At 48.7% G+C, this 11620-nt stretch overlaps 1 protein-coding gene across 1 annotated transcript; it reads right to left on the bottom strand.

The window, feature by feature from the left end:
- Positions 1-5703: 5703 nt before the first annotated feature.
- LOC122013800 (vegetative cell wall protein gp1-like) lies at positions 5704-6771 on the bottom strand. Its single transcript, XM_042570026.1, has 2 exons — positions 6109-6771; positions 5704-5976 (listed from the first exon to the last, which is right to left on the bottom strand). Exons 1-2 carry the CDS (start codon positions 6769-6771, stop codon positions 5704-5706), a joined length of 936 nt encoding a protein of 311 aa, XP_042425960.1.
- Positions 6772-11620: the final 4849 nt, after the last annotated feature.

Below are 11620 nucleotides of genomic sequence, written 5' to 3'. Positions count from 1 at the left end.
TTCCTGCTGAAGCTTCTAAGGAGCCCTTCCCTGTCTCATATCAGGGCTCTAAGAGAAAACAGCCTGAGGTATTTCCTCAGGTTCCTTATCGTGAGCCCGGTGTGGGGTATTATCAACCAGAGTCCCAGGGCCACAGCCTCAAGAAGGAACAACCGCAAGTCTCCATGGCCGAGAGCTCCCTGCCCAGGGATTCAAAGAAGGGGAAGGCTCTCATGATACCAGAAGTATTCCCGGAGGATCCAGACGAGAAAGTACCTTTCTCAGTCCGGATTTTAAATGAAAGATTGCCCAAGGGTTACAGGGCCCAGTTGATCGGAGAGTACGATGGGAGCAAAGACCCAGAAGAGCATTTACAAAAATTAAAGAATGCAGCTCTACTGCATCAATACAGTGATGCTGTCAAATGTAGAGTTTTCTTAAACACTCTAGCTGGCTCTGCATTGAAATGGTTTGATGGGCTATCTCAAGGGTCCATCACCTGTTTCTTGGATTTCAAAACGGTCTTCCTACGTTGTTTTGCCAGTAGTAAGAAATATCAAAAGACAGATCACTGTCTTTTCACTCTGAAGCAAGGGCCGACCGAGCCCTTAAGAAGTTATATCAACCGCTTTAATCAAGTGGCCCAGGATGTCCCCACCGCCACTTCAGAGATTCTAATGAGCGCCTTCTCTCATGGACTAGGAGAATGAGAATTCTTCAGAGATCTCATCAAAAATCCCGCTCGAAATTTTGATGAAATGGTGGAAAAAGCTGCCTGCTACATCAAAGCGGAAGAAGCACAAGCGGCTCAGAGGAAAGCCGAAAGACCACCTCCCTCTACCAACAAGCCGGAGAGAAGAGTGCCTCAACCACCTCCTCAACCTCTGCCGCGCGCTCGGGAAGCCAGACCTACCTTCCAGCCCGGGTCGGAGATCAGACCCGCTCCCCGAGTTGCAGCTGTGCATGCTCCCCTACCAGGACCATGGAACAATCGGTATTGCACTTATCATCGGTCTCGCACTCATGATATTAATCATTGTTTTCAGTTTGCTCGAGATTCCAAACGGGCTACCGAGATGGGCTTACCACCGCCCGAGTTAGCCCCTCAGTTAATCAAGATAATGGAAGAGCAACGAGCCGCAGCAGGACAGGTCGGGCAATCCCACCCTGACCTAGCAGGACCCAGTACTCATCAACCCGGTCGGGGGAAAGAGCCCGAAGGATCACGGGAGACCGAGAATAGAGGCAATGTCGTCGTCAGAGAGATTGGCATGATATCTGGTGGGCCAACTGATGGTGACTCGGGAAGAGCGCGCAAGTCACATGTGCGCCGCTTGGAGGTTCACACTGTTGGGTGCAGTCAAGAGCAGGCTGTTGGCCCTATTATTAGCTTCAGGCCTACAAATTTGGAAGGTCTGGAGTTGCCTCATGATGACGCCCTCATCATCAAAGTCATCATCGCCAATAGCTGAGTGGCTCGGGTTTTCGTGGACACCTGGAGCTCGGTCAATATTCTGTTCAGAACCGCATTTGAGAAGATGCAGATCAATGCCACCGAACTTCAGCCTGTGGCTACTTCTTTATATGGATTTATAGGCAACGAGGTGAAGCCAATGGGTAAGATTAAGCTGGTCATATTTTTGGGCACTGAGTCGTTGGTGCGCACAAGGAGGAGCACTTTTATAGTGGTGGACTCTCCTTCTTCTTATAATGTTATTTTGGGAAGGCCCGCCCTGCATGAATTTAGGGCTGCTATTTCAACCTTCCATCAAAAAATCAAATTCCCCGTGGGCGAGCAGGTCGGGGAAGTTAAAGGAGAACAAAGGGTTTCCCGCCGATGTTATATCGATATGGTCCGGGTGGAAGCCCGAAAAAATCAAAGGATGCAAGACGGAGGTGTCCATGTTGTTCAAGAAGAGCCTTCGCTTATGGCTGAAGAGCCTATCCCCTGGGAAGAGGTACAACTACACGCTGAGCGATCCGAAAATCTGACCCATGTGGCAAGCGACCTTCCTTCTCCCCTCAAGGAAAAGTTAATTCAATGCTTGATTCGTAACCGGGACGTCTTCGCCTGGTCTACAAAGGAGTTACCTGGGGTCAGGCCAGAAGTAGCTGAGCATAAGTTATATCTACTACCAGACTCCTGACCTGTCAAGAAAAAGAAAAGGAACTTCTCGGCTGACCAAAACAAAATAATTAGAGCCGAGGTGGACCAGCTCAGAAAGGCAGGTCATGTTCGAGAAGTGCAGTTCCCGTCCTGGCTCTCGAATGTGGTTTTAGTGAAGAAGCCCAACAATAAATGGAGGGTGTGTATAGATTTTCTGGACCTCAACCGAGCGAGTCCCAAAGATTGTTATCCCTTGCCTCAGATCGATCAGATGGTGGATTCCACAGTTGGCTGCGAAAGGATCTGCATGTTGGATGCCTATCAAGGGTATCATCAGATACCTTTAACGGTGGAGGACCAAGAAAAGGTTAACTTCATTAAGGCTAACGGTACTTTCTGTTATACTATCATGCCCTTTGGTCTCAGGAACGCCGGAGCCACATACCAAAGAATGATGGACAAAATCTTCCGGGAGCAGATTAGGCACAATGTGGAGGTGTATGTGGATGATATACTTATCAAGTCCCCGTTAGCTGTTAACCTGATCAAGGATGTGGAAGAAACATGCAGAACTCTCCGGCAATATGGGCTGAAGTTGAACCCCTTGAAGTGTTTGTTTGGAGCTAAGGGGGGAAAATTCTTGGGTTACCTAGTGACTGAGCGAGGGATAGAAGCCAATCCAGAAAAAGTTCAAGCGCTAAGGGATATGCAGCCTCCTCAGAATTTGAAGGAAACTCAGAAGCTGGTCGGCAGAATAACAGCCCTGTCAAGATTCATTTCCAGGTCTGCAGACCGGGTCGCTCCTTTCTTTAAGGTGCTCAGGAAGGCCTCCAAATTCCAATGGGATGAAGACTGTACTCGAGCTTTTGAGGAGCTAAAGAAGTACTTGGAGGCTTTGCCATCTTTATTTAAGCCCGTTGTTGGGGAACCCTTATGGGTCTACTTATCTGCCACCCCCGAGGTCGTAGGGGCTGTGCTTGTTAAGGAGCATGACAATGTACAACGACCAGTGTATTTCTTCAGTCATCTATTAAAAGGGGCCGAGGCTCGGTACACGGCCCTAGAGAAGTTGGTTTATGGATTGGTCCTTATGGCTCGGCGGTTAAGACCCTATTTCTTATCGCATCCTATCACGGTTCTGACCAATAGCACCATGGGAAGAGCGCTAACTAATGTAGAAGTTGCAGGCCGGCTTATCAAGTGGGCAACGAAGTTGGAAAAATACGACATACAGTATCAGCCGTGCACCGCCATTAAGGCGCAGACTTTAGCAGATTTCTTAACAGAAATTCATCAGACCAACTCTGAAGAAACCTGGAAGGTCTACGTGGATAGATCGGCTAATCACCAGGGAAGCGAGGTTGGGGTCTTGGTAATATCTCCCCAAGGAGATATACTCCAATTGGTGGTTCGATTGAATTTCTGAGCCACGAACAATGAGACAGAATACGAGGCCTTGTTGGCAGGACTGCAAGCAGCCGGGCACATAGGGGCAGCCCGGGTAATCATTTATTCAGATTCACAGCTGGTAACTCAGCAAGTGACTGGCAACTTTATGATAAATTGCGATAAATTACAAGTGTACCGGGAAGCCTATGAGAAGATGAAGGAGGAATTCGCAGAGGTCACTGTAACCAAGATACCCAGGTCGGAAAATGAGAGGGCAGATGAGCTAGCAAAGATGGCAAATTCCTTAACCACTTGGGTGTTGGACCGGTCAACGGCACAAACTTTTTTGATAGCTCAGATAGATCTGCAAAATAATAGAGAAACAACTATTGATTGGCAGGCGCTCATGATCAACTATCTCAGGCAGGGTATCTTACCCACCGATCCAGAAGAGTCACGGCTGATCAGGAAGCAAGTTCATGCTTAGTCATAATCGAAGATCAGTTCTACAAGAGGTCCTTCTCTAGACCCTTACTCAAATGCTTGGGTATAGAGGAGGCCGACCAGGCCTTGCGAGAAATACATCTAGGATGTTGTGGCAATCATGTAGGCGGATGGACCTTGTCTCGTAAAGTACTCCTGGTCGGGTATTTTTGGCCTACCTTACAAAGAGATGCTCACAAATTGGTAAATATCTACCTGTCCTGCCAGAAACATCAAAACTTAACACATCGTCCTACGGCTCTGCTAAAAATGTCTATAGTCTCATGTCCTTTTAATCAATGGGGCATGGATATTGTGGGACCATTTCCAATGGCGTCAGGTCAAAGATGTTTCTTATTGGTGGTGGTGGATTAATTTTCTAAGTGGGTGGAAGCAGAGGCCTTAGCCCGGATCACAGAAGATGCCGTCATTCAATTCCGATGGAGGAACATTCTTTGCAGATTTGGTGTTCCTCACAAACTGGTGTCAGATAATAGAAGGCAATTTTACGGACAAAAAATCCAGGCCTGGTGCAAGGGGTTTGGCATAACGCAGGCCTTCACTTCAGTAGCATATCCACAAAGAAATGGTCAGACCGAGGTGATCAACAGAGAAATAGTACGAGGTCTGAAGGTTAAGTTGGATCATGTGGGAGGCAATTGGGTGGAAGAACTGTCAAGCATTCTGTGGGCCTATCGTACAACACCTCAGGAAAGTACAGGTTTAACACCCTTCCACCTGGTTTATGGTAATGAAGCAGTCGTACCCATAGAAATTGGAGTGCCCTCAGTCAGGAGAACATTATATGATAAAGGAAACACAGAGCGGCGGTTGGCTGAGTTCGATCTTATTAGCGAAACCTGTGACAGAACGACGGCTCGGCTGGAGGCTTATCGACAGAGAATGAGACAAAATTATAACAAAAGAGTGATTCCTCAATTCTTTGGAGAAGGAGATCTGGTCTGGAAGCAAATCAAGCCCGTGGGAGACGTGACCAAGCTAGCACCTCAGTGGGACGGGCCTTACAAAATCATCAAAAATTTAGCATCCGGAGCTTATTATTTACAAGATGATCGAGGCAAGAAGTTAGATTAACCATGGAGTGCTAACTACTTGAGACCTTACAGAGTCTGAAGGAGTGTACAAAGAAGAGTAAGCCGGGCTATAAGCCGATTAGTCACCTAATTGACAGACCGGGTAAAAGGCAGATCAGATAGAGCAATGCGGGGATATGAAAGCAAAAACTGTATGACCTAATATTCCTTTTGGCCAACTAAGCAATTTTGGCAAAAATAAAACTTAGAATGCAAGTGGAAAAATAGCAAAGTATTTTACAAGAAATTGTTAAGTCATTATATACAAGTAGCCAAGAAAGATCACTTGAAAGGAGCGAAAATTTCATCTGGGATCTCTTTAAGGATCCGGTCATGATCTAAAAATTCAAGAGGAGGAGCTGACTTCAAATAGTCTTGTTCATAAAGTTGATGCAGAGCCCCGGCCGCACCATAAGTAACAGAGGTAGAGAAGCGTTGCCCTGCTTGGGTACAGAATTCTGGAGAACACAGGTACAGAGCACAGCTCTGTTGACAGCGGTCATTCTCTCCTTCTTTATAAAGGGTCAGGGTTGTCAATGCTCCTTCTGCAGCAGTCCAGGCCTGGGCTAGTTCAGTTCGGGCAGACAGTAGTTCTTATGCTTGAGATGCTAGTTGGGCCGCCTGAGATTTTAGTTTCTTGTCTTGCTCGTGCTATAAAGTTTCAGCGGCACACAGCTTCTGGGTCAATTGGTCAACAATTCGCTGATGCTCCAAAATTTGTTGATCCATGCGTTGCTGATGCATAACTTCAACTTGGCTTCTTTCTTCCTTGAGGTCCTTAAGCTTTTGGTCAGATATCGTCAAGGATACTTCCAGACTATTTTTATTTTTGGTTAGAGATTTTACTTCAGCCCTCAGGGCGTAACTAGCCTGCGCCGGGTTATTCAATTGAAGCTCCAGTTCAGTTACCTTGTCTTGCAGCATCTTATTTTAAAGATGAGTAGCATGAAAGGATTGGTTTATCGTCAAGGACTTGGCACAGGCCTGGAACACAGAAGAAACATTTAATAAGAATGAGGAAGATAATAGTTATAGTAAGTCATCATGAAAGTTGACCTTGATGTATAGCTCAGAAGATCTATCCATCTGGGCAAGGGGTGGCAAAAGCTCCGTCTGACGCCTGCTTTCTTCCCACACAGTGGCTAGGCGACCTTTCATGGTCAAGGAGTTGGTGGGAACGTCACGCCTTGACTGTAGTCCAGCCTCTGAAGGAGCAGTGGTACGATAATAAAGAGGGGCAGGTGGTGGTGGTTGTGAAGGCCCCGCGGCGAAGCTAGAAGGCCCAGCAGCCGACCTAGAAGGAGCTGATGGAGGCACAGGAGATGGCTCTGGAGGTGAGGTAGCTGGCGGAGAGCGGCGCGAGGGATCGGCCTCGGTGTTCTGGTGCTGCTGTGACGTAGAAGGTTGAGTAGGAGGTTGAGCTGGAGGAGAATGTTGAGCAGTGGGAGGCTCAACTGGAATTGCGGTGGGATCAGGCGGAACAGTTGCCTGGCTCGGGACAGGAGGGGGAGTTGCAACAGGGGGCGAAGGGGGAGAGGTGGTTGCAACCGGAGGTGAAGGAGAAGGGATGGCAGAAGGGCCTGAGTCTGGCATCGAAGGAGGGGCTCGGCGGCGAAGTCTTTGAGTTAACGGCTGATCATCCGAGTCCGACTCTTCAGATGGTAGCCGAACCCTACGCCGAGAAGGAGAGGAGGCGTCGTAATTCCAGCGGTCGTTCATCGAGTATGCTTGACGAGCCGCTTGAGAAGTCTCTCTAAAAGCAGGGTTGGCATAGGGAACGTTGCCTGATCTTCGACCAAGGCCCAGCCCAGGGATATAAGTAGCTCGGGGAGGACTAACCGATGAAAGAGGAGTCGGGGAAATGGGTCGGGTTGTGAATGAGGCCCGGGGGCGAATAGGGGTGGCTGGCCGGGGTGAGTAGCGCGAGTCAAGGGGCAAATCGGACATTAGAAGACCCTCGGCGAGCAGGTCGGGGTCGAGGATTGGCCGGAGAAGCCTCACCGACTGAGGTTGAAGATGAATAGGGGAGCGATCTTCTTTGTAAAATAACTCGACCACGCCTCATGATTTCCATGTCACTCAGAGGAAGAGGTTGAACCTCTCAGGCACGGGTTAAGACTTCAGCTACACAGGATAAAGTAGGGAGTCAGACGCAATAGGAAAAACAAAATGCTTATGAAATGGTAGCAGAGCTGAAAGAGAAGCTTACCCAGGGAATGAGGAGTATCTGGGGTAAGATAGCTCAGGCGGAAGTAGGAAAGAAACTCCTCGGACGATAGGCGGATTAAGTTCAATTGCCAGCCCGCTAAGCGAGACGAAGCCTCTATATAGGAGGTGTCGAGATGAAAATCCTCCAGTGGCGGGCTCGGGGGAAGTGAAGATTGTCATCGCAGGGGCCACTCCACCTCCTAGGGAAATCAGATGAAAAAGAATTTGTTTCTCCAGCTCGGTTCAGAAGGCGGCAGGGGCGAGAAAAAAGATGTCCGAAGACAAGGCTGGAAGCGGAAGGTGCCTTCTTCTTGTTGTCGGAGGGTAAAAAAGCAATGGAACAAGTGGGTGGACCAGGACAACTCGCAAACATCGCAAAGTATCACGAAGCCGCAAAGGATCCTTATAGAATTTGGCGTCAACTGCCCTAGAGGAATCTTGAAATGGCGGCACACATCCGAAAAGAAGGGATGGAGAGGAAGACGAAGACCGACCACAAATTGCTCTTTAAAGAAAGAATAATATCCATGGGGAGGATCAAAAAATCGGTGTATTCCTGTGGGGATGATCACATGAGCATTATCTTCGACTCCGTAGGTATAGCGCAGGTCATCCCGATCTAGTTCATCGAAAGTGGATGAGCCAGGGTAATACACCACCACCAAAGAAGGAAGAAAAGAGGGGGAGGCCATGATAAAAGAAACAGAAGCAGAAGGGATCGAGTCGGAAGCTATCAACGCAAAAGCAGAGATTCGGGAGTGATACTCGATTCCAGCGGAAGGGAGAAGAAGACGTGCGAAGTCGGGAGGCAAAGTTTGAGGAGATTATTTATAGCCGCTAAGAAGAGGGGCACTTTCGTCAAACATCATCCATCGGAGGAAAATAATTGGCGGGAACAAAGAGAACCGACGGATCTTCCTTGAAAATAACGTCCAAGGGTATATTTGGAAAAGTACTGGCGCGAAGTATGAGGAGATGAATCTCGGGAAAAGACAAGTTATGGAAAAGTGCCTGACCTGGATTACGAGGAAAAGAACAGGTCGGGTGGTATGGCAGAGCCATGGCGGGCAGCAAAGAAAGGCAAGCTAAGCAGGTCGGGATATCAGCACAGACCAGGTCACTACGTCTAAGATGAGTGGTCAGCAGAGAAAGGCGAGGAAAGCAGGTCGGGACAAAAGAAGGATTCCCGACCGGGGTTAAATAAGACTTAAACTAGATGACCAAATTACACATTCACAAGGCCATGGGTCGTTTTGGTCGGGAAATATACAAGACCACAAATAAGAGGGTAAACCTACTGTCAGATGGTTAATATACTATAAGAGAAAATCAAAAGCCAGCGGTCAAGTGGTATCATGAGAAGGTTAAACTCGCTAAAGTGAAGATAAATCTGATGTTTTTAGCAAATAAGTTGAACGAGAGTTGGTCATCTACATTTTTATATTAAAAGTGCAGTACATGGTGTCATCTTAAGGATTATTGCCAGCAGGGTCAACAGGAGGCTCAGGGGGGCAAGGCGCCGCGTCAGTAGGAGGCTCAGGGAGAAGGAATAAGTTGTCATTGTCTTTGAAGGAGGGAAGCGACCCATCCGGAATCTCTCTCATCAGGCGGGCAGTATCTAAGAAATCTTCTGAAGGGGCAGCGCGAAGCAGATCCTGCTCAAACATTTGGTGAGCCCCGCCAACCGCGCCGGAACAAAGCATGAAATTCATCAAGCCCCCTATATTCCTCAAAAAGAAGGGGGAGGTGACGTATGCTCGCCTGTAGGCTCTCAGACGACCAACTTCTCCTGCTCGGTAATCTGTCAACTCTGCCTGGGCCTTTTCTGTATCAGCTCTGGCCTTCTCCGCATCATCTTGGGCCAAAGTCAGATCTTGTTGACCTTGGGAAACATCCTCTTGAGCTTTCAAAAGGTCGGCTTGCATTGATTGAAGGGTCGCTTGGCTGGCCTCCCACTGGCTGTGAAGGGCTTTCTCCCGGTCTGAACTAGAGGCCAGTTGACCCTGGACATCAGTTAAAGTCTTCTGGAGGGCCTCCCGGGTTTTCTGCAAACTCGTCAATCGAGCGTCCTTTGCGTCCATCTCCACCACTAGATAGTGACGCCTCTCCACTTCATAGGCCAATTTGAACTCGCTTGTCTGCAGAGCCGCTTCCAAAGTCTTTATCTTGTCGAAAGTCGCATGAGAAATGTTGCGGGCGGACTCTGCAGACTCCCCAATCAATCGAAGATAATGCGCTAGGTCCCCAGGAGTTGGGTTGAGGGGATCGCGGAGAGTTAGGGGCAACTCTAACTCCTCAAGACGAGCCTTTAATACTTCATTCTCCCTCTGTAAGCGGGAGGCGTATTGGATGACGCTCAGATTGGCGGAACAGGCCTGCGATAAATATAGGAAGAAAAATTATAAAAGATTCCAGCAAAGGAGCCGTGGTACAAGAGAACTTACGGAGACTATCTGGCAAGCAGCTTGATCTAGTCCCTCCATCGGAGGATTCTTCCAAAACTTCTGATTGCCTGATCTCCAGGACGTCGCTAAATCGCCCTGTAATTCAACCAAGGCAACAGGGGGAGGAGCCCCTTCAGCAGTTTCCTCGACGGCGTCTGACCCTGTGAAGGAAGGCAGACGCCAAGAGTCGGTAAAGGCATACTTTTTGTGAATCTTCTTCTGAGATCGAGAAGAAGAGGCCAAAGCCGCTAACGGAAGGGAGGCAGATTGAGTTGTAGAACTCCCGGGCTGGTCCATTAAAGGAAGGGGTAGCTGCCCGGGAGAGGAGGCCTGAGCGGGAAAAGAGGCCTGATCGGGAGTCATAGCCCGACCAGGGGTCAGGGCTGACATGTGAGGTGACATAATGGGAACTTCCGACCCCAAAGCAATCTCCCGGTCAGGAGTAGCAGCCCTGGCTTTCGAAGAATGAGGAGTGGCGAAGGAGCGACGGCTAGAAGGAAGAGGTGGAGGTGACGCCTGAGTCACTGGAATGACCCTCTTCCTCTTGCGCTGAAATCTTAGACGTTTGGCCGGCGGGGGAGACGCCGCTCGCTCCTTCTCGACCTGCTCTACAGTGGCCAGGTCAACCTGCTCTACAGTAGCGAGGTCTTCTACAGGAGCCACATCCAGGGGAAGGGCCGAGGAAGCTTCCCCCTGGGTCGGCGCAGAGGGGGCGAGCTGAGAGGCAGAAGGGGCGGACTGCGAGGCAGAAGGGGCAGACCGGGAAGAGTTCGCCAAGACTTGCTTAAGTTTTGCACTGATAGTTTTCAGAATGGAGAAAGATTGGCATTTTATATCTAAGGAATATGCTCGGAGCATGGCAGCCTCTGCAAAGTGAAAGAGAGATACCTCAGTTAGCGAAGAATAGCAAAGAGGAAAACGGGTTCTTACCTAATGGAGCTCCTATATCCGCCTGAACTGGGCTAAGCCTGAACAAATACAAAAAGCCTTCCAGTAGTAGTATAGACAAGCGAACGCTCACTCCTTGAAGTTTTGCGGAAGCGACGTCACAGGAAGGTTGATGGTGATGTACAGGAAGGTTGGAAGGAATATCGTGGCGCCAAGGGATCGGTTCGAACAAGGATAAAGATGTATGTAGTCTAATAAAGAAGAAGCATGACTTCCACCCCTTGTTAGAAGAGGGCATATCAGAAAAGAACTTAAAACCAAGCCTAGCTTGTACCATGAACACTCCTGGTTACGATTGTTTGAAAGAATAGAAATAATGGAAGAACTGAACGGATAGGGGAATTTGGTATATACGGCATAGAATGGCAGTGCCACAAACTGCTCTGAAGAAGTTGGGGGCAAACTGAGAAAGGCAAACACCAAAGTATTGGCTCAGACAGGAAATAAAAGGATGGATGGGAAAACAAAGGCCCCCTAGAAGTTGATCCCTGAAAATGGTCATAAAACCTTCAGGAGGAGACGAAGGATGCTCATTGGGTGTGGGGATACGAAGTTCGTATTCTTTGCCAAACCTCAGGTCAGACCGAATCATGGACAGATCGTGGTTGTCTATGTCCAAAATGAAACACGAGTACCAAAAGGAGGCCTTACCGTCAGCCATTATCAAGGGGAAGGAGGTTGAAGAAGGGGCAGTCAAGAAGTGGAAGAGCACCAGGCGTGAATAGGCTAGAGGGGGAAGGGCCGGAACACCAGAGACGACGAAGCAACATGAAGATGAAGGCAATCGAAACGCTCAAAGCAATGACTGCGGACTGCCTTTAGGGTTTATAAGGGGAGATTTCCTAGGGATTATCGAAAAGGTGTCGAGTATCTTTTTGGGTGAAGCACCTAAAGCCGTCCGATCGCAGAGGGACATGCTCTTATGGGAAATCGTGTACAAAAAGGAGTGACGTCGGCGGCGTCATACT

Source organism: Zingiber officinale, chromosome 8B (genome assembly GCF_018446385.1).
Source record: "Zingiber officinale cultivar Zhangliang chromosome 8B, Zo_v1.1, whole genome shotgun sequence".
NCBI classification, from domain to species: Eukaryota; Viridiplantae; Streptophyta; class Magnoliopsida; order Zingiberales; family Zingiberaceae; genus Zingiber; species Zingiber officinale.
The sequence above is the reverse complement of the archived record's forward strand: the minus strand, read 5'-3'. Positions and strand labels throughout refer to the sequence as shown.